General features: G+C 39.6%; 1 protein-coding gene across 4 annotated transcripts in view; it reads left to right on the forward strand.

Moving 5' to 3' along the window:
- Positions 1 to 27,745, forward strand: part of ANO4 (anoctamin 4) — a 388,856-nt gene that overhangs the window by 321,350 nt on the left and 39,761 nt on the right. For all 4 annotated transcript variants that reach the window (XM_037007143.2, XM_073213690.1, XM_073213691.1 and 1 more), the window contains 3 exons: positions 9,601 to 9,683; positions 12,377 to 12,517; positions 15,471 to 15,635. In XM_037007143.2, coding sequence (XP_036863038.2) covers positions 9,601 to 9,683; positions 12,377 to 12,517; positions 15,471 to 15,635 — 389 coding nt within the window. The remainder of the gene's footprint in view (positions 1 to 9,600; positions 9,684 to 12,376; positions 12,518 to 15,470; positions 15,636 to 27,745) is intronic.

Consider the following 27,745-nt stretch of genomic DNA (forward strand, 5'->3'; position numbering starts at 1 on the left):
ATCAACTTCCTGAAGCAAAAAGGAAAAGCAGAAAAGGTTTTACCCAAAAGGAGATCCTTAAAGTAAGTCTTAAATTTGCCAGGCAAAAGAGTTTGGTTCTGGGGAGGTCCTGAATTGAGAACGGTGCAGGCAAAGCTCTGAGAAGGAATGACTTTCAGTGTGATAAGGACATAGTGTTAGCTTCTTAAGAGTGTTGTAACAAGGTAACCAAGTACCAAGCCAACAAACTGGGTGGCTTAAAGCAACCAAATTTATTCCATTGCAGTTCTGGAGGCTAGAAGTCCAAAATCCAGGTGTCAAAAAGATCAGTTCCTTTAGAGTGCTCTGAAGGGATATCTGTCCTCTGTCTGTGTCCTAGGTCCTTGTGACAGCCAGCGATCCTGGGCATCCCTGGCTTGTAGAAGCATCACTTTGGTCTCTGCCTCCATCTGCACCTGCATTCTCCCTGTGTCTCTGGGTCTTCCCGAGACAGACTTATAAGGCACTAGTCATTGGATTAAGGGTCCACCCTACTCCAGTATATCCTCATTTCCATTAATCTGCAATTACCTTATTTCCAAGTAAGGTCTCATTCTGAGGTTGGGGCTTAGGACAACATATTTTGTGGGGGGGTGTCCATAATTCAGCCCGTAACAGTCCATGTTGAAGGATAAGTTCTGGTTATCACAGGACATTTGGGCCACACAGAGAACCACAGCTTCACCCTGTGGGCAACAGAGAGCCAGCTGATTGATAAGCTGGGGAGTGACATCATCCCTTGTGTCTGGGAAGTAACTGACAACAGGGTAGGGGAGCAGTGAAAGTGGGGACCAATAGGTGACAGGTAGGCAGGCTCCTTAGAAGGCTATTCCAGTTGTTCACTCAAAATATTATGCAGAATTGGGCTTTAGGAAAGAGCTAAATTACAGAATAAAAACTTCATATGTAGATGTGTTTTCCTAGCTTTAGTAATTTATAGTACACAAAAATTGGTATTAACCTAAATATCAACAATACAAGAATGGTTTAGGAAACTATAAGCATCTATTAAAAGCTAGTCTCTCAAAGCATGCATTTGTATCATAAAGCTTATATTAAAAAAATATTAAGTACAGCATAAAAAGTATACAAATAAAGTATGATTTTAGGTATATTAAACACTGATGAAAACAGTTTTGTCATAGTATTGATGGCAGTTTTCTCTGGATGATGGGACTATGGGAAGCTTTTGTCACCTTTATTAAGGTGTAATTTACATAAAATAAAATCCAGCAATTTTAATGTACAGTTTGACAAATTATATCAAATGTTTATATTAATTTAACCATCACCATAATGACAACAGAGAAGATTTTCATCCTTCAAAAAGTTTGTTCATGCCTTTGCCCCTTGATAACCTCTACCTGCTTTATACCAGTATGGTTTTATCTGTTCTAAAACTTCATATAAATAAGAATCATACAGTATTTAGCATTTTGGTTCTGCCTTCTTTCACTAAGATGAATGCATTAGAAATCTGTGTATGTTGTTATATATGTCAGTAGTTGGTTCCTTTTTAGTACAGAATAGTATTCCATTGCCTGGATATACCAAAATTTGTTGATCCACTTAATTAATGAATATTTGATCCAATGCAGTTTTAACTATTGTAAATAAATACGAAAGTAATAGGCTATTCCAAATTTCTTGCACATAAGACTTTGTATCTTTCTTGGGGAAATCTGCTGGACCATCAGATAAGTGAATGTCTAATTTTATAAGAAATTGTTTTCCAAAGTGGCTATTTTGTATTCCCAACAGCATTATATGAGACAGATGTTCCACATCCTCACAAAAACTTGGAATTATCAGTCTTCATAATTTCAGTTCATTCTAGTGGGTATATATCTCATTGTAGTTTTAAGTCCCATTTTCCTAATGACTAGTATGTTGAACATTTTTCATAAGTTTATTTGTAATCTGCACATCTTTGATGAAGTGTTTCTTCAAATTGTTTGCCCATTTGTTATCAGGTTCTTATTTTTAAGATAAAAGAGCTCTTTGTATATTCTGGTTGGAATTCCTCTATCATACCTATGTTTGCAAATTTTTTCTCCAGTTGGAGGCTTGCATTTTTCTTCTCCTAATGGTGTCTTTTGAAAAGCAAGAGTTTTTCTTTTTGACAATTAAGACTTTTTCTTTTTCTCTGTCTGTGCTTTTAGTGTTTTATTTAAGAAATCTTTGCAAAACTCAAGATCTCTAAGACTTCCTTCTATGTTTTCTCCTGAATAGCTTATAGTTTTAGCTTATAAATTTAGGCCCTTGAGTTATTTCAAGATGATTTTTGTGTGTTTTGTCTGTAAGTAAGAGTCAGATCCATTTCTTTGCATACATGGGTAGCCAGTTGTTCAAGTACCACTTGTTGAAAGACTGGTTCATGTCAGGATGCCCTTCTAATATCCTACATTAGATCAAAATCTGCCAGATTTGTGTGCTTAGACCCTTGTTTTTCCTAAGTTACAGGTTGCCCACCCCCTATCTAGACACACAGACTTTCTCCAGAAAAGTTTCCAATACGAAAACCAAGAAGTTTCAGCTTCTTAAAATGTAGCCCAGTCCTCTTTCCTGAACCCTGAGATTATCCTCATCTTGGCATGTTAGGTGTTTCACAAACCCTGTAGTCATTCATTTACACTCACATTATTACTGCCAATGGCCTACTTAAGATGCTGCAAATTAGCAACCTGTAAAGATATCCTGTTTGGTCCTCACCAATATTAACAATAGACAAACTATTCTCATTTTGAAATTGAGAGAGTCCACATCATACATTTTTATAGTTTCTCTTGAAAAGTTTGAAGATCCAGCCACAGCACAGTTCATGGGAACTGGGGAGCACCTACCATTTCACATGTGTGCTTCCCTACTGTGTGGTTTCCTCTTCTAGGTTTTGGACTAATCTGGCTCTTTCAGCATTTGAGTTTGTGATCCTCACTAAACTCATTCATTATCTGTAGATTTTATGAGTTAAGCTCTCAGAAGATGACTTCAGTCCTCTATTTCTAAATTCTTGAGAAGCACATCATTTTAACTCTCCTGTGCCTTCTCCAAAGGAACATTCTCAGAAAGTTATAAAGGACTGAAAAAATATAATTTGTTAGTATAACTATTTATACTTTTTTAAAAAAGGAAATTAATATAGGGAGAAAAATGATTATGCATATGAAGTAAGTCATTCTACCGCCCTAGAAATTAAGATCTTAACTAGTTTTCTAAAACTGCTTTGAGTCATGAGACAGCAGGTCACCATTCTGAAATAAAAATAATCCCTTCTCTTTCATATGTACTGCCCATTTTTTTGCTGGCCACAGCTCAATTCTTGTTTTTATACAAACAAATGGAACATAATCTTTTAACAAGTTAGTGAGAATCTTTAAGCCCCTTGTTTTGTTTTTTTTTCAAAAATGAGGGGAAAAAATGCCTTAATAATTATTTTCTGGCATTAAACATAATTCTCCTCTGGCTTACCAGTGTAGACATTTTCAAAATGAAGAATCAAATTAGACCTTTCAATACCTATTGTGTTACCAAAAGGCTAAAATTGACAGTATGTTTCCTTGACAGCTTTGGGAGTAAAATGTGGGCTTTTCCAGGCCTCCCAGAAGCCTTGCTTCAAAAAATAAATAAACAAATAACGTAGATCAAGTCCACATCCCAGTTCTGTCATTTACTGGCTGTGTGACTTGTCTGTACCTCAGATTCATCATCCACAGGATGGTGAAGATAATAGTAGCCTTCACAGAAGAGTATGGATCCAAGGGAAGGACACAGACTGAACACCTGGCTCTCCCAGTAAACCTGTAACCCTGGGGTTGTTACTCTTGTTTTTATAACTAGTTTCAGCAAAGTGCTCTTAATGGTTGGAGGAATAGGCTTTCTTTGTCTTTCTTTTTGGCTTTTCTCTATTCAACAAGAATTTCAGCTCCCAGGTTAGACTGTGGCCTGATAGTTAAAAGACAGCACCCCTGGCTCCTACCCTTAATGCCATTTGTGTCCCTAGTCATTGTGAAAACCCAAAAAACCCTGTTGTGGGTTGAATTGTGTCCCCCAAGATGGTATGTTTATGTCCTAACCCCTGATATCTGTGACAGAGACCTTCATAGGGACAGGGTCTTTAAAATGTAATCAAGTTGAAACAAGGCTATACAGGATAACTAGTATGACAGTGTCCTTATAAAAAGAGAAAGATGAGACAGAGAAACTCACAGGGCAGAATTCCATGGGAAGACAGAGGCAGAGATTTGAGCAGTGCCTCTATAAGCCAAGGACGCCCAGGATGGCCAGCCACCTGAAGCCAGGAGAGGGGCATGGACAGCCTCCCTCACAGCCTCCAGAAGGAACCAACCCTGCTGGCACCTTGGTTTTGGACTTCTGACCTCTAGAACTGGAGAGAATAATTTCTGCTGTTTTAAGTTAAAAGGAAAAAGCAAATCAGGTCCAAATCCCCATTCCGTCATTTACTAACTATGTAAATTCTCACTACATCAGATTCTTCATCCATAGGATAATGAAAATAATACCAACATTTACAGATTTTTGAGAAAATAAGGCATAGTACTGAACATGTGATACACTTTCACTATATGGTAACTAAATAAATGGTGCCGCATTTCAGCCTGCCATGGAATCTAAGATACACAGCTGAAAGGGGAGATTTCCCTGCATAAGACTCTCTGAATGCCTTAGGAAGATGACAAAAATAGTAACTCGGTGATTTATTTCTTCCTATCTGAAAAATGCTAACCACAGCCATACTTTTCAGAAAACCTCTTGTATCAGTTAGGATGAGTAAAGTTAGCTGCTGTAAGACACAAGGAACAAAACCCTGATGCTCAATAGAACCCATACACAAAACCCAACCATGTGTTCCTAGTAGTCAGGCAGCCTTCCACACGCTATTCAAATACCCAAGTTCCTCTATATTGTGGCTCTGTCCTCTTCTGGGTCCTCAGAGTCCTCTCCATTTATTCCACAAAAGGAGAAAAGAAGCACAGGGATGTTACACCTACTTTTTAATTATTTAGTCTGAGAGTAACCCACATCACTTCTGCTTACTTCCCACTGACCAAAACTTGGTTCATGGCCTCATCTAATGGCAATAAAGGCTGGGAAATGTAACCTAAATATGCCTAGAAAAATAAGTAATGATTTGAGTAAATTCGTAGAAGTCTGCCACAAATGGATTTGAAACTGACAATAACTGTTTGATTTAAGAAAATGATAATAGAGTGTGGACTGCAGAACATTCTATGTCATGTCCCTTTTGTGTCCCTTATGGGCTACATGTGACAGTTGTCTTGCCAATGGGTTTCACCCCTGGCAAAGTTCACTATGGATTCAGTGAGACTGAGGAAAGACAATGTAATGTTCTTGGGGTAAAAGGGTTTATTACCCAGCTGTTTTCCCAGTGATAGGTCGAGCACTAGAATTATGTCTGCATCCAACAGTCTGCAGGTCTGTAATCCTACTTCATCTCTGCCTCCACCCAGAGCACTGGGCAGAGCTCTTTATATAGTGACTCAGTCAATAACAGCTTATTGCCTTTGGGTGTGGAAGCAGTAGCCTAGCAGCAGGCCAGTTACATCACCAAGTAGTTTAGGTTCAGGTGAGGATCCTGGCCATAGGAATCTTCACTTAATCCACAGAATGGATCTTTGAGGACAGTTGGTAGTCTTTGCTACACTGTCCATGCAACCAAATACTGGGCATGGTCATCAGAACAGAATGATATTTTTACTGCCAGACAAAAGAGAAGCATACTAACTTTTAATTTGTCGTATTAATACGTTATTCATTTAACTGACATTGATGCATTCAGAAGATAGAGCTGCATATTCTTCAAATTTATATCTTATAAGATTTAGGAAAGTGAGAAAAGAGTAACTTGTTACATTGCCTTCACTTTCATGACAGCATTTCATGTATACATTTATTGTGTCTATGGATACCTGTCACTGTGCTAGATTCTCGGGATAGAAAGACAACTAAAATACATCCCTTATTCTCAAACCCCCAAGGTAGTGGTAGAAACTATTACATTTTCTGCTGTTGTTTTTTAAGTGCTGAATGCTGTGAGCATCCCTGACCTAGAGCTACGTGCACAGCTCAGCACAGAGACAGAGTGAGGGTTCCAAGGGAGTGGTGGCAGAACACGTAGGGCCCAATCCAGAAGCGAGAGTAGGAGTTGACCAGATGGACCCAAATAGGGACGACCACTACAAGCTGAAGAAATAGTGTGGGCACAGCTGAGAAAGTGGTGAAACACCCCAGGTGTGACAACCACTAGCGATTTAGCCCAGAGTCTAGGGTACAAGTTGGGGCAGAGTAAGCTGGGCCCAAGCAAGCTCATTAGGAACCTTGCATCCTGGCCTGCTAATGGGGGCTTTTTTTGTAGGTGATATTGACCCCCAGGAGACCTGGTCACATCTGGACTGGGAAAAATCATTACCTACACAGCAAGATAGATCAGAATCTAAGTTCAAAACGCTAGCAGTAAGGTTAAACCTTCTGATTTCAGACCAGTTTTTTGATGGAAAGAATTCCATATATTAGAAAATCTTGACAAAATACTTAGGAGCTTTAAGTCTTTTGAGAATGAATCCATACAAGAAATATAGTTTTCAATCAAACTCCTAATAGTGCTGGGTGGTATAAGACAAAGATATATATTAATATAAAGGTATATCTTTATATTAACATAAAGATATAAACATATATGTAGCATAAGCCAGCCCCAAAGGAGACAGCAAAGTGTGGGCTCATGAAGTAAAACAGCTCAAAGTGCAGTGGGCTCCCAGGGGTGTAGGTATTTAGATAAGGGAATTTAAATCATGGAATAATAAGGGTGTGGATTGGAGCTTTGCCTTGGAAAGTGACAACATATATTAGTTCAGTCAAGTCCTAGTTGATAGAATCAGAAGCAGATTCTTCTTCCTCAGTGAATATTTTCACCCATAAACACTCACTAGAGAATGGCAACTGTACAAGCAACCCATGGCTTTTTCTCATCCTCCCATGTTCTAGAACGGAAGAGAAGAGAGGATTATTAACCAAAGAAAGGAATTATTGGTTAGTTCCTCCTCCAAGCAGGGTTTAGCACGTGCTGGGAGGAGAAAGGTGGTGGAATGTTTCTGGCAGCCACTGGTCCTTAGAATTCAGTTCCTTTGGACAAGAAGCACAGTCAGGCTGGTAGGGCTTGGTGGGAGCAGCAACGGACAGTGCGACAGATGGGATGCGTATCCTGTGGCCTCAGGCTGTCCCAGAATGGTCCCCTATCATGCCTCTCTGTGGCCACAGGGTACAGAACTGACTCCTATGGAAGCAGCCATACAGTCACAGGCTGTCTGCTCTGTCTCTCCAAGGCCAGGGAAGACCTGGAGACCAAAGAGAGAAAGTCTCTACAATGTGGCATTTGCTTGAGGGGCCAGAGGACCAGTAAAGACAAGCTAATTTGGTGAGGCAGAGGGCAAGTGTGCAGAAGAGAGTTAGCATAGCAGGCATTTTAAAAAGTCTTTACAGGATTGGCCCTTGGCTGGTGTCTGGGACCTTAGTGGAACTGGAATTTCCACCCCTCTTACTGCTGAGAGTAACTCATTGTGCATAAACTGCTCAATGTATGATTCGGGCCAACCACCTGATCACCTTCAGAGACTGGAGTTCTGGTGCTGGGGAGAGGGTGCCTGTGTGATCAGCCCCCCAGTAAAAGCCTGAGCATGAGTTTCTAATGAGCTTCCCTGTTGGAAAAGATTTTGCACATGCTGTCACATCTTGTTGCCGGAGGAATTAGGCACGTCTCCTGTAACTCCACCAAGAGAGAATCCTTGCAAGCTTGTACCCTCTTTCTTCCAGACTTTGCCCCAAGCATCTTGTCTCTTTGATGACTTGGCTTTGTATCCTTCCATTGTAATAGATCTCAGCCATGAGAACCCCTATATGCTGAGTCCTGTGAGTCCTCCTAGTCAGTCATCAAACCTGAAGGTGGTCTTGGGGACCCCTTACACAACACTCCCAGAAAGCACTCCCATGGAAAATGGCTGCTCAGCCTTGGCTATATTAACCTCCAAATAAATATGTCTATTTTAATTTCCCTCTTTTAGAATTAAATACTTGGTTATTTTAGGTGTGGCTTTCTTATTAAGACCCAAACGTCTGGGAAAGGACCTCATGTTTCAAATGCACTAATAAGGCTGCTTCCCATATATGGATATTCCCATTAAGAGGGATACACAGAGACTGTAAGTAGCCTCATGTCAGCCCAGGTCAGAGCTTACCATAAGATGAATTTGTGCCAAACTTAAGGGGAAAATCTTAGAATTTGTAGAGCAATTTGAATTTTGGCATTTCAGTTAAAGGATTATAGACCCTTATTGCTACCTCCCCTTTGCTTAGCAGGAAATTGAGAATTAGAAAAGCTAATTGATTTGCCAATAGCAGCACAGCTTGTATCTGAGCTAGATTTCCAGCCTAGGAACACCTAGGCTTATGCCAGAGAGCTCTTAACCGTTACCCTATACTGTCTTCCCAGTTACTTATTTTACAAATCTATGTTCTATGTCTGAATACCACTAATGAGAAGGTAGTGTGAGCAAGGCAGAATAGGAAAAAAGGCAGTAACCATCTCTCTTTGGAACGGGCATTTTGATATTTACCTTTCCTATTGAAACTGATTCCAAATAGATGACATATATTTGCCTATGAGTCTAAAGATACAGCCAGGCCCAACAGAGAGAAATCCACCATTTCTGTCTCCTAGGAGCTGTGTGATACCCTCAGGTATAGTCATCCTCAAAGCTGGGGTGTGTGTTTGTCTCCTTCCCTTGTTTGGCTTGACTTCCAAGGCAGCAAGATTATGTCTTGATTATTTTTTTTATCTTTGTCATTGAATAATGTTAAATACTTGAGTTGAGTAGATATCTTTTAATTGAATAGAAAGTTACTTTAGCTGAATGAGGGTAACCTCCAGATTTCCCTGGGCGGGAAGGCCAGCTACCCCACACCTTCTTGAAAAAGGTTCTTAATGGAATTTACACTTTTTGCCTGGATGTGACAGCAAAGAGATGGTTTGGAGAAAGGGAGAAGCAATAGGACTCCTTCCTCCAATAAGTAGCTTCCTTCAGTGAGACAGTAAAACACATTTTACATAGTTGTTGGGGAGAGTTTGGGGGACAAGAAATCACTGCCAAATACGTGAGTGCTCCTAAGTTTTACTTCTGCTTTTCTGCCCCTCCCTGCCCTTCACTTTAAAAAGTAAATACTCTTATCAATTAGAAAGATGTTGGTAACCTAATTCTCTGTATTCTAACATCCCAGGAGCTGTGTCATTCTAATAGGTCTCTTCTGCTTTGACTTGCAGATCAACTTAATTCAGCTCCATGAAATCTCTAATTTTTCATTATCCTTGACACAAGCTTAGTAATTCTCAGAAAAATGGTCTTTTTTAAATGAAGTTTAGCTGGACATTCTGATATTCAAGGCTGCCGACACCAACAACTGTCGTTCTATGCAATGGCTTCATTGTTCAATGGCACAGTTAACAGCATAGTTTTATTTGAAAATGTGCTTGTCTTTCTCTGCTTGTTCCAGCGACAGTTTTCCTGGAGTTTTGGAAAAGACGGCGAGCAGTAATTGCTTACGACTGGGATTTGATAGACTGGGAAGAAGAGGAGGTTTGTACTATTTACCCCAGAATTTTAGAAAATCAAACCACCGAGAAATACACAGTCCCCTTGTGTTATGACTCTCTGCTCTGTGAGAGAAGTCAGGTTTACTCGTAAAGCATTTTCTATACCTGTCTTTGCAGAAAACTGCAAGCAGTATAACTAGCAGAATGTTTTTTAAAGACCAGTTTGATTGCTTAGCAGAATAAAATTCCATGGCTAAGCAGAGCGTTTCACTTGGAGATAGAGGAATCAAAGAATTGGTAGTAATTTGTTTCATTTTGTTAACTATTACACATTTTCTTGCAGCAAGAGAAGGGCATTTGTTTTATGACTCTAGGCCCATGGAAGCAAACCTTATAAGACAACTGTCCCAAGGAAATGTTTCCAGGAGCTCTCCAGAACCCTGGGCAGGGCCCAGATAATGCACAGGCTCAGAAGTGTTACCTCACATGGAAAATGCTGAGGAGAAACCACTCCTCGGGTGGCCTCCTTGGGGCAATAGGCTAAATGCAAGGGTGGCTCCAGATAAAACTGTCAGGGGAGTGATAAACTCAGACTCCACTTTCTCAGCACATTTCTCAGCCCCGTCTCTCTCCCTTTACCCCCTCTGGGCCAGTATACTGTGCCCTCGGCTCACCTCTCGCCCCCTTCCTGTCAGAAGTCTTGGATACCCACGCTGGGCTTGGCCACCATGTGCCGCCTCAGGCCCTGCTTTCCTTTGACGTCCATCCAGGCCTGAACTCGGCGTTCCTTCCTCCTCTTCATTAGCTCTCGCCTCTCCTGAGTCTGATTGCCTTAAAGTCTTGATGCGCCAGTAAGTCAGATAAACTACTCACATATAAGTGATAATGGGTGTCAATGGGCGTTTTCCTTCCCAGAGACACACATATCAATTTTTAGACAGTAAAAGGAATCTTCTAGAAACATAAATGAGAATTGTAGCCCAGTGGTAGGTTTAGTCTGGAAGATGATAATTTGGAGAGGTATCTTTGGTTTGGGGTTTGGTTCTCAAATCATCTCTCGGAAATGAATGACTTTTCTTCTCATGCCCATGCAGTTTGGGGCAGTGTTTAGATGTAGAGGTGACACTGGAATTTCCAAAAGACCTTGCTCTTCTGACAAGGCCTCTCATGCTTTTTTAAGCATTCGCCAGAAAATTATTTTTGGGGTTTGAAAAGTTGACTGTAACAAAATACCATAACAAAGGACAGACTGAATGGCTCAAACAACAGCAATGTACAGCTCTGGGGGCTGGAAATCGGAGATCAAGGTGTTGGCAGGATTGCTTTCTTCTTAGGTTTCCAGGCTTCTCTCCTTGGTTTGTAGATGGCTGTCTGTTACCTGTGTCATCATATCATCTCTGTGTGCATGTCTGCATCTAAATTTCTTATAAGGACACCAGTCATATCAGATTAGGGTCACCCGAATGACCTCATTTGAACTTAATTACCTCTATACAGACCCTGTCACCAAATACAGTCACATTCCAAGGTTCTGGGGGTCAGCGCTCCAACATAGGATCTTGGAGGGACACAATTCAGTCTGTAACACCCAGAAATGCAAGTCTGGCTCTGTGATTGGCCTTAGTTCCTGGAAGATTAGCTCAGTGATTCTTTTATGATGTTTATACCCTGAAAAATTCAAAAGAGTTTCCCAAAGAAGCAGAAGATTCTAGGTGTGTTTTGTTTCTCTCGAGAGGACTCTCAAGTGTAACTGGCTAACATAAATGCAACTGCATATCCCCGACCTTCCCCATTACCTGCTCCTCGGTGAAGTCCAGCACCAGGCTTATCCTGTGGCCAGAGTGAGGCTGCCCTTCTGCCAGCTGCCTCTTCACTTTCCATCAGGACCTTCATCTGAGTCTTGAGCATTTCCGCCCAGAATAAGTCAATTCCCATTTCACCAGAGTTTCCTCATTTTCCTGCCTCTTGCAAGACACTCAAACAGAACATGTACTTAATTAACTGGAACCACTTCAGCATACCCTCCCGCCAATTTCCTGTTCTTAATCTGATTGCTTTCCAGTCAGCTTTTCAGGTTAGTTGAGGCTCAACAAAGTGAAATAAAATCTCAGCGTGATTTAGAATTAGAGGAGCCTTGATTCGAGGTGGATTTGAAAGTTGTTTACCTTGTTTTCAATTCCCATTAAGAATACATTTAAAAATTGACTGGTTAAAGGTGGGTGATTCTTACAGGAGCTTTTTAAAAAAGAGACTCACCATGCTTTTAATTACCTAAATAGAAACATTTTTTTTTAATTGTAGGAGAAAACTGAGAATTATATTGCCATTATAACTCACAAAATGGGTCCTGAACATTTTGCTGTTCAAAAGATTTCTTCATCCAGTGTCCATATCATTTCCTGGTAATAAAAGTTAAAGTTTATTAGGTATCTCAAAGCACTAGGGATGCAAAAGGTGGTCCCTTTTCTCATTCTTAATTTCTTTAAGCATAGTTTAATAAAATAAGTCACACTTAACTATTAGTCTAAAATGCATTGCCTTGATGATAAGTCTGAGTAGTCATCCTTCAGATTTTCTTGAAATGGCCAATTTCCAAACATTTAAACCTCAGTCTCCAAGCCCACCTCAATGTCTGACTGATTAGTGTTGATTCAATTTTATGATGGAACAAAATATTTTTTCTTATTGTATGTGCACCTCTTCAGTGTATAAAAAATGTGTCTGCTTGTTCTTCAGGAAGAAATAAGGCCCCAGTTTGAAGCCAAGTATTCCAAGAAAGAGCGGATGAATCCCATTTCAGGAAAGCCAGAACCTTATCAAGCATTTGCAGATAAATGCAGCCGACTGATCGTTTCTGCATCTGGAATATTTTTTATGGTTTGAAACTTTTTTTACAATTCTGTTTCATAAAATATAAACCCGTAGCATGGTAATGACAGTCATCACACCAAGCATTTGCTTAGTTGTATGAAACCTTTTTGCACATTCAGTCATGTAATTCTCATGACAATTCCATGAGGTGGTCAGGGGTGGTACTGCTGTCCCCTTATCACAGATAGAGCAACTGAGGTTCTGAAAGCTCAAGGGGCTTGTCCAGGGTCAGTCAGTAAATAGCCAGAGCTCAGACCTCAGTGAATAGCCAAGAATCTGAGACATCTAATCTGATGTTCTTTCTACTTGCCTCCCTATGCCATGCTGAAAGGAACTAAAAATCGGAGCTACGACTTAAAACAGTGTCTTCAAACTTTTTTTTATCATGCTCATGTAAGAAATAAATTCTCTGTCTTGACCCAGTATATGCCTTGCAAATGGATGTCTATAAATCTAAATGTAGTAATTGAAGCAATGCTCTCTTCTATAAAACACAATGAGCTCCAATATTTTCTACTTTATTTTAGTCTTTTTTTTAAATGCCAGCTCTAACTTCCTAAAATTGATTTACACACTCACTAATGGTTATATCAATTTGAAAAACACTAACTTAAGCCTTGGTTGTTAGTGTCTCCTACAAAAGAAGCTGTTTTGTGCTCAACTGTGACCCTATAAATTACTGAACAAAATATATGCAGATTTTTCAGAAATGCCATGTTAGAACAGTAAGGGATAGTTAGGATTCCTTCTTTTCAAATGGCAAGTGCGTAAATATGTATCCTAGATGATTAGAGTAGGAAGGACAATACTACAGCAAATCCAGACAGCCTACCTCCTTTAGCCAGAAAGAAACTGGGGAAATGAAAGGTGAACAGTGTGCCCAAGAGTCTCTCAGCTCAGATCAAGATTCAAATCCATGCCCTTCTATAGATACTGCTTGGTAAACATGTGTCATTCTTTGCTTCCTATAAGGACATTGAGATTTATTGTCTTGGTTTTTGTTTCTCAGAAGATCTGTAGACATAGATAAAGCTTTCATTATTGTACAGATGGGGTCCTGGAACATGGGAGGCCAAAGCCATGGGAAGGACAAGGTACTTGCTGAAGGTCACACGGCTAGGGAGCAGCTGAGCCAGGAGTCCAGGGTGCTGTCCATTCCACCCGATTGCCCCCTTTGTCTGAAATGCAGTGTGGATTTCACCTATTTCCTTTCCAACAGCTCAAGGATTAAGACATGGGCAGGGTTTTGTTTCTTTATTATTTGTATTATTATTATTGCCTGTTCCAGCTAGACTTCATACTCAAGCTTTTAGAGAATACCACTTACAGTAATCCAGAAATAAGAGTTTACATAAAACAGAGGGCCATTTCTCTGAGGAAAGGAATCTCTCAGTCAGCACAGGCCATCCTGAGGCCCAGCCTTAAGATCTACTTTTTGCTAACTAAGTAGACTAAGGTCACTTCTCTGACTTATTAAGTGAGTCACCTAATGAAAGTCACAAAACTCTGGAGTCTCAGATTCCTATTATTCATGGAGATAGAAGCCATGCCATATCCTCAAATACCATGAAATCTTCAGAGAAAGATGTCTCAGTTAAATCTGCATTCATATCTGATTAATAAGAGATTGTGTACCTCACACATAGTTGGTTTAGTCAGCGAGAAATAACTGGAGACCTACCAAGCACCTGTAATTATGCCAAGGTGCTGCAGAAACCCTGGTGAGCAAAACAGATACCGTTCCTGCCCTAATGGCTCCTACAGTGAATGCCCCACAATGGTGGTTTCACTTTCCAAGGTGTCTGTTCCCTGTGACCCACCACGGTCTGCAAGCAGATGATCCTCCTTCTGGTATATCACCAGATCAACAGTAGCCTAATGCTCCATCACAATGCCTAAGCCACTCACCTCACTTCCTCTCATCATGTAGGCATTTCTCATCTCACATCCTCACAGGAAGGATGAATACAGTGCAAAAAGATTTCGAGAGCGAGAGAGACCACATTCACATAACTTTTTTTACAGTATGCTGTTACAGTTGTTCTATGTTATAATTAGTTATTGTTCTTAATTTAATCTCATACCATGCCTAATTTATAAATTAAACTTCATCACAGGTAGGTATGTAAAGGAAAACACTTTGCAGTGGTAGGGTTCAGTACTATCTGAAGTCTCAGGCATCCATGGGGCTCATGGAACACACACCGCATGGACAAGGGGAGGCTATTGTACTTCTAAGTGGGGAGGCTGACAGACTGACAAATTTTAGAAATTTTAAGTAGGGACCTGAAAGAAGAGTATAGGTACTGTATAACAGAGAAAAAAGTCAGGGGGTCATAAAAAACTTCAGTTCTGAAGGGATTCTTGAGCTGAGATGTGGAAGCTGAGTAGATGGTACCTAGGCGGTGTGTGTGCTCACCGTTGGCAGGGGAACGGATGGGTTAGCAATTTAGGCAAAGGAAATGGTCATGAGATTAAGGTGCTTTAGCCCATGGGAAACAGTGACAGACGGTCTGGAGCCCCCAGAGGGAGGGGAAAATAGCCCTCAGTAGGGCTCGAAAGAGTCTTGGAGCCCACCCTAAGGGCTGTGATTTTATCCTAAAAGTAAAAGGAAACCAATCAACAGTTTTAAATAGAAAAGTGACTTTCTAAGATTTCCATAATAAATATTTGTTCATGAACTCAATCTAATATTCTGCTTAATAAAATGTTACCCCTTGGCTTACATAATTTATCAGCCTTCAAGCTCTGTGGTTTTTCTATCTGAATAACAAAGAAAATACAGACCAGAGACGGTATTAGCCACAGTGCATGCTGTATGCATTTTGCTGTGGCTTCTTGAGTCAGTACCACCACTGCTTCCTCTTCTCATCAGAGGGTTTTCCAGGTGCCAGGAGCCCTGTTCCTGTGCTATTCCACCCTGACGCTCCCTCTGTTTCCTTTCCCGCCTTCCTGCCAGATCTGTGTGGTGATCGCGGCCGTGTTCGGGATCGTCATTTACCGGGTGGTGACCGTCAGCACCTTCGCTGCCTTCAAGTGGGCGTTAATCCGGAATAACTCCCAGGTGGCGACCACAGGGACCGCAGTGTGCATCAACTTCTGCATCATCATGCTGCTGAACGTGGTGAGTGAGCTGCACGGTGACCAGCCTGGCCTGCAGGTGACAGTTTCCTTCTGATGCTAAAGGCCTGGCCTCAGAGAGGAGAGCCGGTCATGTGTTGCTGATGTCCTGGCAGCAGCGTGCCTGGCATGAGATGTGCGCACGTCTGGGGATTTAGAAGGCACAAGTTAAAGCTAGGCTCTGGGGTTTTCTACAGTGTAAGTTTCAGCAAGGCACGTGCCCTCTGTGAATCTTAGTCCACTCATTTATCCAGTAAGATAATACTGTATACTAATACCCCTTGAGGAAACGAAAAAAAAAAGAATGTGATTTAAAGGCCCAGCTCAGAATCCGTGACATAGCTCAGCAGTATTGGTTCCTGTTTCCTTTTGATTCTGAGGAATGGGAGGGTGTCCGTAACAAAGCATTCCTGGAGATAATGCTGCAAGGGACATACAGGGCACCACATATTGCTTGTGTTGATTGCAGGCTTTTTTCAATTGCATATTGCAGCCCAGATGCCTTCCCTGACCCCATACATCAAATTGCCATCCTCACCCAACACATTCAAACCCAAACCCCTACCTTTTCCTTCAGAATCAGCCTCTCCTGCTGCCTCCCCCATGGTAGTTGCTCAGACTGAAAACCTTGGCATTATCCTTGACTCCTCTGTTTCTCACATTGTCAAAACATTTCCAGAATTTGATCACTTTTCACACATCCCCCACTCCCACCTTGGACCAAGACCCCAGCATCTCCCGTCTGGGCTACTGCAGAACCTTCCTGACCAGTCCCCGGGTACCCATGATTGCCCCTCCAGGCAGAGGAGCTTCTTACCTACACACCAGCTCACATCGCTCCTTGCACAATGTCTGGCGGCTTTCCTCTGCTCAGAGTAAAAGGCCCTGTCTTACACGGCCTCGGGCTCCTTCATCTGACCCCGGCAACACCGCAGACCTCCTCTCCTCCCCGCTCACCCTGCTCCGCGCTGGCCTTCCCTTCGCTCCTTCGAAGTGCCGGGCATGCTCTCCCGCAAGGACATTTTACTTGCTCTTCTCTCCGCCTGGAAGATTCCTCTCCACAGGGTCTGCATTGCTTATTCCCTCACCTCCTTCAAGTCTTCGTTCAAATGTTACTTTTCTTATGTAGGATTCCCTGGTCACTCAATTAAAAATCACAACCCAGTCATGCCATCTGACAAATCTGACAACCTCCCATCTCCTTGCCTGCTTTGTTTTTCTCCAGGGCATTTATCACCATCCAGGGTGCTATTTGAATTTTTTTTTTTTTGGATATTATCTGTCTTCTCCATTAGAATGTAGGCTCATGAGGGCAGAAACGTTTGTATGGTTTGTTTTTGTTTTTGTTTTTTTTACTGTTGTAATTTCCTAGTGTATAGAATAGAACAGGGCCTGGCACATAGTAGGCCCTCAGCAAATTGTTATTTGCAGAATAAAAGGTAATGGCTGATACTGTTAGACTTCAGGTCAACCTATACATAAAAATACTGACATTAGAATTTTGTTAGTAAGTAAGATGACGTGTGTGGAGTCCCAAGAACAGTGTAAGGCATGGAGTTGATGTTCAATTAATTGTAGTTCCCTTACCCTTATTGAGATTTCATTTGAAATCTGGGTTATAATGCTGAAATGCTCACATTAGAAAAAGGTTTTCCAAAGTCCAAGTAATTTAATACTATTATTAACACAATTTTATCTATTCAGGTTGTCATTTCTACTTCTTTAAATAATGCAAAATTCCATAATCAATAAACTGCAATTCCTAAGAGAATTCAACCAATGCAATAATAAAGAACTTTATTTATGTTTCTTAGGTGAACTAGTATTCACTGAGCTAATGAAATACAGGTAATTTACTACTATCATTATTAAAAAACACAGGATCTTCTTTATTAAAGTTTCAAAATCCAGAAGTTATAAAAATGAAAAAAAGAGCAGTTGAAATACTTTGTAGCTGCTTCTATGGCTTGTTGATCATTTTGACATAATAATTGTGAAACTCCTTGGTCAAGTAGAGATTGAAAGTGGATCTTTGGCACCCCTGGCCTTACCACCTCCTCCCAGGACTCAGCCAGTCTGGAAGTTAATTGTGGAATATATATTGTAAAGGGGAGTGATTCATAGTGAATTAACCAAAGAGCCAGAGCAGTGAAAGATTCTGCGTCCAGGTAGGATGCAATGAATTAAAGCTCTCTCTTCTCTAATATCCTATTAAAATTTAATTTATAGAGAAATAAATTTCTGTATATATACACAGTAAGTTTATCAATACCTGTTTGTTATAGGTTTTGAGCAAATGCCAGTGCTGTCAGAGTAACATTTCATTTAAGTGGAAGCCACTTACCCAGCAATCCCTACTTCATAAGACACAGCCAAGAAAAGAGGAAGTAAACTAAAAATAAAGAAGGGAGCATAGGGAGAAGTAAATGTGTATAGTTATAGACAAAACAAGGTACTCAGTGAGAGGTGGGAGCTAGACTACATGACACTTTACATGTTCGTCTACCAAAGAGTGTCAGAGTGACCAAAATGGATGGTGTAGAGTCCACACACTAGAGCTCACATGTATGATTCTTATGAATGCCCTTAAGCTGTATTTCCATTTATTTTAGATACCTTTGGTGCCCTGACTTCTCAGCTGACATCAAACTAGAATAATTGAAGGTTAGTAAGGCAAGCATACTGACATGGGCAGGCAATGACAAGGTGTAGCAAGGGGAAGGAAAGGAAATGAAAAGCATACATAAGAACTCTCAAAGCAGCAGCATCCAGGACCCTTTGGTGCAGGAACCAGGTGCCTTACCCTTCTCAGCCATCTCGGATGGCATTGCCTTCCCAGCACACGTATTTACAGTCCTGTCCTGTGCCCTGAAGCTTTTCAGGTTCTGTTATGAAGGTGACCAAGTGTATAACGTAGTTTAGAAAGATTTTTATGAGAATATCTAAAAAGTAAATAAGTAAAATTGAGTCCTTAAGAGGAAAATATCACATAAAGAACAGATGACAGAATAATGACTATAATGTAGCTTTGACCAGTTCAGGCGTCTACTGACTTCTGAAATAACTCCATTTAAGATATTTTCATGTCCCAATAATATACATTTTTTAATCCCATTATATACATTATATACATACATACATTACTTTCAACTATGGCCATACTGGTCTTGCAAAAAAAAAGATCATTTTACATTAATCATTAAAAAATACATTTTCAATAATTAAATATGCAAACCTTGAAAACTAGAATGGTTTTTAATTTGCTTTCATTAAAGGCTATAAGCTAAATGTCCCAGATCACATATCCTGTTTCTAACATTTTGCAAGAGTTGTCTGATCGTAATTAAAAAATAAGATTTAAGAGGGTGGAGCCAAGATGGCAGCTTGAGTAGAGCAGCGGAAATCTCCCAAAACCATATATTTTTTTGGAAATACAACAAATACAACTATTCCTAAAAGAGAGACCAGAAGACACAGGACAACAGCCAGACCACATCCACACATGCAAGAACCCAGCGCCTCGTGAAGGGGGTAATATACAAGCCGCAGCCCAGCGGGACCCAAATGCCCCTCACCCCAGCTCCCGGTGGGAGGAGAGGAGTCAGAGCGGGGAGGGAGAGGGAGCCCAGGACTGCTGAATAGCCAGCCCAAGCCATCCACACCAGAGCACAGATGCACAGTGCATGCGTGGGGTGCTGGGTACTAGGGAAACAGGACAGTAAGAACTGTGAGCAGGTCCCCACATCCGACACCCCTGGGACAAAGAAAAGCGAGTGCTTTTTGAAAGTCTTAAAGGGACAGGGACCCCACAGATGGACGGAAGCGTCCCAGGACACTTAGGCCAGCAGCTGGGAATCCCAGGGAACACCAGGCACCCTAATCCCCTGGGCAGCAGCACAGCTCGGAGGACCCTCACAGCAATAAACAGCCTCCCGCCTGTCTCCCCTCTGATGCAGCTCTGCCATATTGGAGCAGCAGACTGAGGCCGGCCATGCCCATAGCAACTGCAGAGCTTAACTCCATACAGGCCAGGCAAGAATCAGAGGCCCCATCTGCGCACAGCTGCCCAGCACTAGCCACTGAGGTGACTGTTCTCCCAGGAGAGGAAGGCCACAAACCAGCAAGAAGGGACATTCTCCCAGCTGACACACAGTGCCAGCCCTGCACAACTACCTCGTTCGCCATGAAAAAGCAAAAGAATTTGATACAGACCAAAATCACAGAGTCAACCCCTGAGAAGGAGATATACCTAACCAATCTTCCTGAAAAAGAATTCAAAATAAAGGTCATAACCATGCTGATAGAGCTGCAGAGAAATATACAAGAGCTGAGGGACGACGTCCAGAGGGAGATTACAGAAATGAAACAATCTCTGGAAGGATTTATAAGCAGAATGGATAAGATGCAAGAGGCCATTGATGGAACAGAAACCAGAGAACAGGAATGCACAGAAGCTGACGCAGAGAGAGATAAAAGGATCTCAAAGGAATGAAACAATATTAAGAGAACTGTGCAACCAATCCAAAAGGAACAATATCGGCATTATAGGGGTACCAGAAGAAGAAGAGAGAGAAAAAGGGAAAGAAAGTGTCTTTGAAGAAATAATGGCTGAAGACTTCCCCAAACTGGGGGAGGAAATAGTTGCTCAGACAGACCACAGAAGTACACAGAACTCCCAACAGAAGGGACCCAAGGAGGACAACACCAAGACACATAATAATTAAACTGGCAAAGATCAAGGACAAGGACAGAGTTTTAAAGGCAGCTAGAGAGAGGAAAAAGGTCACCTACAAAGAAAAACCCATCAGGCTATCATCAGACTTCTCAACAGAAACCTTACAGGCCAGAAGAGAATGGCATGATATATTTAATGCAATGAAAGAGAAGGGCCTTGAACCAAGAACACTGTATCCAGCACGACTATCATTTAAATATGAAGGAGGGATTAAATAATTCCCAGACAAGCAAAAGTTGAGGGAATTTGCCTCCCACAAACCACCTCTACAGGGTATTTTAGAGGGACTGCTCTAGATGGGAGCACTCCTAAGACTAAATAAATGTCACCAGAGAAAACAAAATCACAGCAAAAAAAGCAGACCAACTAAATACTAACTAAAGGCAAAAAATAAAATCAACTACCCACACAAGCAGTTAAAGGAAACACAAAAGAACACAGAATAAAACAAACAACATATAAAGAATGAAGGATGAGGAATAAGAAGGGAGAGAAATAAAGAATCACCAGACAGTGTTTACAACAGCTCAATAAGCGAGTTAAGTGAGACAGTCAGATACTAAAAAAGCTAACCTTGAACCTTTGGTAACCACGAATCTAAAGCCTGCAATGGCAATAACTACATATCTTTCAATAATCACCCTAAATGCAATGGACTGAATGCACCAGTCAAAAGACATAGAGTAATAAAAAAAATGGATAAAAAAAACAAGACCCAGCTATATGCTCCTTACAATAAACTCACTTCAAACCCAAAGACATGCACAGACTAAAAGTCAAGGGATGGAAAAAGATATTTCATGCGAACAACAGGGAGAAAAAAGCAGGTGTTGCAGTACTAGTATCAGACAAAATAGACTTCAAAACAAAGAAAGTAACAAGAGATAAAGAAGGACATTACACAATGATAAATGGGTCAATCCAACAAGAGGATATAACCATTATAAATATATATGCACCCAACACAGGAGCACCAGCATATGTGAAACAAATACTAACAGAACTGAAGGCGGAAATAGAATGCAATGCATTCATTTTAGGAGATTTCAACACTCCACTCACTCCAAAGGATAGATTCAACAGGCTGAAAATAAGAAAGGACACAGAGGCACTGAACAACACACTAGAACAGATGGACGTAATAGACATCTATAGAACTCTACATACAAAAGCAACAGGATACATATTCTTCTCAAGTGCACATGGAACATTCTCCAGAATAGACCACATACTAGGCCACAAAAAGAACCTCAGTAAATGCCAAAAGATTGAAATTCTACCAACTAACTTTTCAGACCACAAAGGTATAAAACTAGAAATAAACTGTACAAAGAAAACAAAAAGGCTCACAAACACATGGAGGCTTAACAGCATGTTCCTGAATAATCAATGGATCAATGAACAAATTAAAATAGAGATCAAGGAATATATGGAAACAAATGACAACAACACAAAGCCCCAACTTCTGTGGAACGCAGCGAAAGCAGTCTTAAGAGGAAAGTATATAGCAATCCAGCATATTTAAAGAAGGAAGAACAATCCCAAATGAATAGTCTAACATCACAATTATCGAAATTGGAAAAATAAGAACAAATGAGGCCTAAAGTCAGTAGAAGGAGGGACATAATAAAGATCAGAGAAGAAATAAACAAAATTGAGAAGAATAAAACAATAGAAAAAATCAAAGAAACAAAGAGCTGGTTCTTTGAGAAAATAAACAAAATAGGTAAGCCTCTAGCCAACCTTATTAAGAGAAAAAGAGAATCAACACACATCAACAGAATCAAAAATGACAAAGGGAAAATCACAACAGACCCCACAGAAATACAAAGAATTATTAGAGACTACTATGAAAACCTACATGCTAAGAAGCTGCAAAACCTAGAAGAAATGGATAACTTCCTAGAAAAATACAACCTTCCAAGACTGACCAAGGAAGAAACGCAAAATTTCAACAAACCAATTACGAGTAAAGAAATTGAAGTGATAATCAAAAAACTACCCAAGAACAAAATCCCTGAGCCAGATGGATTTACCCCGGAATCTCATCAGACATACAGAGAAGACATAATACCCATTCTCCTCAAAGTTTTCCAAAAAATAGAACAGGAGGGAATACTCCCAAACTCATTCTATGAAGCCAACATCACCCTAATACCAAAACCAGGCAAAGACCCCACCAAAAAAGAAAACTACAGACCAATATCCCTGATGAACGTAGATGCAAAAATACTCAACAAAATATTAGCAAACCGAATTCAAAAGTATGTCAAAAGGATCATACACCATGACCAAGTGGGATTCATCCCAGGGATGCAAGGATGGTACAACATTCGAAAATCCATCAACATCATCCACAAAAACCACATGATCATCTCCATAGATGCTGAAAAAGCATTCGACAAAATTCAACATCCATCATGATAAAAACTCGGCAAAATGGGTATAGAGGGCAAGTACCTCATCATAATAAAGGCCATATATGATAAACCCACAGCTAACATCATACTGAACAGCAAGAGGCTGAAAGCTTTTCCTCTGAGATCGGGTACAACACAGGGATGCCCATTCTCTCCACTGTTATTTAACATAGTACTGGAGGTCCTAGCCACGGCAATTAGATAAAACAAAGAAATACAAGGAATCCAGATTGGTAAAGAAGAAGTTAAACTGTCACTATTTACAGATAACATGATATTGTACATAAAAAACTCTAAATACTCCACTCCAAAACTACTAGAACTGATATCAGAATACAGCAAAGTTGCAGGATACAAAATTAACACACAGAAATCTGTGGCTTTCCTATATACTAACAATGAACCAATAGAAAGAGAAATCAGGAAAACAACTCCATTCACAATTGCATCAAAAAGAATAAAATACCTAGGAATAAACCTAACCAAAGACGTGAAAGACCTATACCCTGAAAACTACAAGACACTCTCAAGAGAAATTAAAGAGGACACTAACAAATGGAAACTCATCCCATGCTCTTGGCTAGGAAGAATTAATATAGTCAAAATGGCCATCCTGCCCAAAGCAATGTACAGATTTGATGTAATCCCTATCAAATTACCAACAACATTCTTCAACAAACTGGAACAAATAGTTCAAAAATTCATATGGAAACACCAAAGGCCCCAAATAGTCAAAGCAATCCTGAGAAGGAAGAATAAGGTGGGGGGGGATCTTGCTCCCCAACTTCAAGCTCTACTACAAAGCCATAGTAATCAAGACAATTTGGTACTGGCACAAGAACAGAGCCACAGACCAGTGCAACAGAATAGAAACTCCAGACATTAACCCAAAGATATACGGCCAATTAATATACAATAAAGGAGCCATAGACATACAATGGGGAAATGACAGTCTCTTCAACAGTTGGTGCTGACAAAACTGGACAACTACATGTAAGAGAATGAAACTGGAACACTGTCTAACCCCATACACAAGAGTAAATTCAAAATGGATCAAAGACCTGAATGTAAGACATGAAACCGTAAAACTCTTAGGAAAAAACATAGGCAAAAATCTCATGGACATAAACATGAGCGACTTTTTCATGAACATATCTCCCCAGGCAAGGAAAACAAAAGCAAAAATGAACAAGTGGGACTACATCAGTCTGAAAAGCTTCTGTACAGCAAAGGACACCATCAATAGAACAAAAAGTATGGGAGAATATATTCGTAAATGACACATCTAATAAATGCTTGACATCCAAAATATATAAAGAGATCACGCACCTCAACAAACAAAAAACAAATAGTCCAATTAAAAAATGGGCAGAGGAGATGAGCAGACACTTCTCCAAATAAGAAATTCAGATGGCCAACAGACACATGAAAAGATGCTCCACATCACTTGTCATCAGAGAAATGCAAATTAAAACCACAATGAGATATCACCTCACACCAGTAAGGATGGCTACCATCCAAATGACAAACAACAACAAATGTTGGCGAGGTTGTGGGAAAGGGGAACCCTCCTACACTGCTGGTGGGAATGTAAACTAGTTCAATCATTGTGGAAAGCAGTATGGAGGTTCCTCAGAATGCTCAAAAGAGAAATACCATTTGACCCAGGAACTCCACTTCTAGGAATTTACCCTAAGAATGCCACAGCCCAGTTTGAAAAAGACAGATGCACCCCTATGTTTATCACAGCACTATTTACAATAGCCAAGAAATGGAATCAACCTAAGTGTCTATCAGTAGATGAATGGATAAAGAAGATGTCGTACATATACACAATGGAATATTATTCAGCCATAAGATGAAAACAAATTCTACCATTTGCAGCAACATGGATGGAGCTAGAGGGTATTATGCTCAGTGAAATAAGCCAAGCAGAGAAAGATAAATACTAAATGATTTCACTCATATGTGGAGTATAAGAACAAAGAAAAACTGAAGGAACAATACAGCAGCAGAATCACAGAACCCAAGAATGGACTAACACTTACCAAAGGGAAAAGGACTGGGGAGAATGGGAGGGTAGGGAAGGATAAGGGTGGGGAAGAAGAAAGGGGGTATTATGATTAGCATGTAAAAAAAAAGAAGATTTAAGGGATGCCTATGTTCTAAATTTGATGATGTGTATTTCCTCTCATGTAGTGTGTACTTTAAAATTTGCATTATTTTACAAAGCATTCTAGATCCTAACAAAATACTATGTCAATTACTAGTTAAGGGACACTGGTTTTCATTTTACTCCTTTTCATGAAAAATGAATACTTCAAAGATAGAGTGTATATAGAATGTATTTTCTTGCTTCTTGTCACACTGTTTCAAATCTGTTCTGCTTTACTAGCAACCAAAAAGCAACTCAATATGGTGGTTGCAAACTAATAACACCAAAAAAAGATATATCCCAGGAGGAGACTAAAAGTTATGAATATCCTTTTTATTCAACCATACCAGAATGAATAAGATATTTCATCCTACTATAAACAGTGAAAACCACAGTGTCTTATTTCAAAAAGAAGTAAACCAGAAAATACGGATTGCCCCAGAAGAAGCCCACATTCATTGATCAGACAGATAAGATCAAATTAGAAATACTCATAGCTTCCTTTGGAAATGTACTTAAGATCAGAGAGCTTTCTATCAGTTACAGATTTTAACATTTATAATTTGTAGCATCCAGTTTGGAAACTTAGATTTTTCTACTGCTCTTTTTTTTAAAGACTGAATAAATGTTATTTAATTTTTTAATTGTTTAATTGAAGTATTGTTGACATGCAACATTATATTAGTTTTAAGTGTATGACAGAATGATTTGATAATTGTATACATTACAAAATGCTCTCCACAGTAAGGGTAGTTACCATGTGGCAAAGTTATTGCAAGCAGAGTTATTACTATATTATTGACTATATTTCCTATGCTGTACTTTTCATCCCTATGATTTATTTACTTTATAAATGGAAATTTGTACCTCTTTATCCCATTCACCTTCTCTACTTCTGATTTTCTACTGCTCTTATCAGAACAAACAATCCATGGTTTCTATCTCAACTGCCTAAATAGAAATAAGACTTTTCCCAAAAATCACTCATCTGAAGGTCTCCTTCCAGCCATCTGTGCCTCTGTTTATGTGCCTTTTCCTGTTGTATCCATTTTAAAGCTTCACCATCTACTTCCTTGTATCTTCAACATATGTATGAAGTGTTGACAGATACGATAGATCCCTACTGTGTTCCCATATACTTTTCCTTATTTTTCAAGAGATTAGTATCAATCATATTTCAATGCCTGTGCTGTTACTTTTTTAAATTCCTTTTTTTTTAGTGTCTAAACCAAAATAATGTTGACATGTCACCAGCTACCAAGACCTTTGAGACAAGTGCAAAGTAAGGCACTTTGACAAATATATGTCAACATAAAAGCTATGAAAGATAAACTGGGTAACTGAAAATTATAATTTTGAGAAAGATTATCTCATCAGTCAAATCTAATTTTCTTTGATAATTACACAATTGAATAACTTTAATAATACAATGTGTTTGTAATAATAAAATGTATTTGACTAAAGTATCTTCCCTAGTCTGTTGCTTATCAATATTTTATTTTTTAGATAAAATTGAAATGTATGACTAATGTATACCATAAGATTTCTTTTTGAAAATTATACTGATCTCTTTTAACATTAAATAAACTCCAACAGTCTGAGGTTTCTATACACAAAATTTATATGGCCATATAAATTATGTGTTACTATAGCAAAACATAGTCATTGCTGAAAGTTTAGAGTCATACAGTCTGAGTATTTTGCCTATTTCTGTAGTTAGCTAAAATCTTGGGTAAAACAATTCAAATATGTGGAAGCATGATGAGATCAATGAACCTATTCTCAACCATATACAGGCATATCTCATTTTATTATCTTTTGCTTTATTGTGCTTCACAAATACTGTGTTTTTTTTTTTTTTACAAATTGAAGGTTTGGGGCAACCCTGCATCAGGCCAAATCTGTTGCCACCATTTTTCCAACATTATTGGCTCACTTCATTTCTGTGTCACATTTTAGTAATTCTTACAGTATTTCAAGATTTTTTCATTAGTATTTTACTTTTTATGGTTATCTGTGATCAGTGATCTTTGTTGCTGTTGTAATTGTTTTGGAGAATAAGAACCATGCCCATTTAATGGCAAATAATAAATAACTGTTATGTGTTGTCCTGATTGCTCCACTGACCCATTCTTCAACTATTACCCCATCTCTCCCCCTCTCCTCAAACCTTCCTATTTATTCCCTGAGACACAGTCATATTGAAATTAAGCCAATTAAAACCCTACAATGGCCTCTAACTGTTCAAGGGAAAGGGACAGTCACATGTCTCTCATTTAAAATCAAATACTAAAAATGATTAAGCTTAGTAAGGAAGGCATGTCAAAAGCTGAGGTAGGCTTAAATCCAGGCCTCTTGCACCAGACAGTTAACCAGGTTTTAAATGCAAAGGAAAAATTCTTGAAGGAAATTAAAAGTGGTACTGCAGTGAACACATAAATGATAAGAAAGCCAAATAGTCTTATTATTGTTATAGAGAAAGTTTTAGTGTTCTGGATAGAAGATCAAACCAGCCACAACATTCTCTTAAGCCAAAGCCTAATCCAGAGCAAAGCCCTAACTCTCTTCAATTCTATGAAGACTGAGAGACATGAGGAAGCTGAAGAAGAGAAGTTGAAAGCTAGCAGAGGTTAGTTCATGAGCTTTAAAGAAAGAAGCTGTCTCCATAACAGAGAAGTGCAAGATGAAGCACAAGGGCTGATGTAGAAGCTACTACAAGCTATCTAGAAAGTCTAGATAATTAATGAAGCTGAGGTAATTAATGAAGGTGGCTACACTAAACAGATATTCAATGAAGACAAAAC

The sequence above is a fragment of the Manis javanica genome, chromosome 10 (genome assembly GCF_040802235.1).
Source record: "Manis javanica isolate MJ-LG chromosome 10, MJ_LKY, whole genome shotgun sequence".
Classification (NCBI taxonomy): domain Eukaryota; kingdom Metazoa; phylum Chordata; class Mammalia; order Pholidota; family Manidae; genus Manis; species Manis javanica.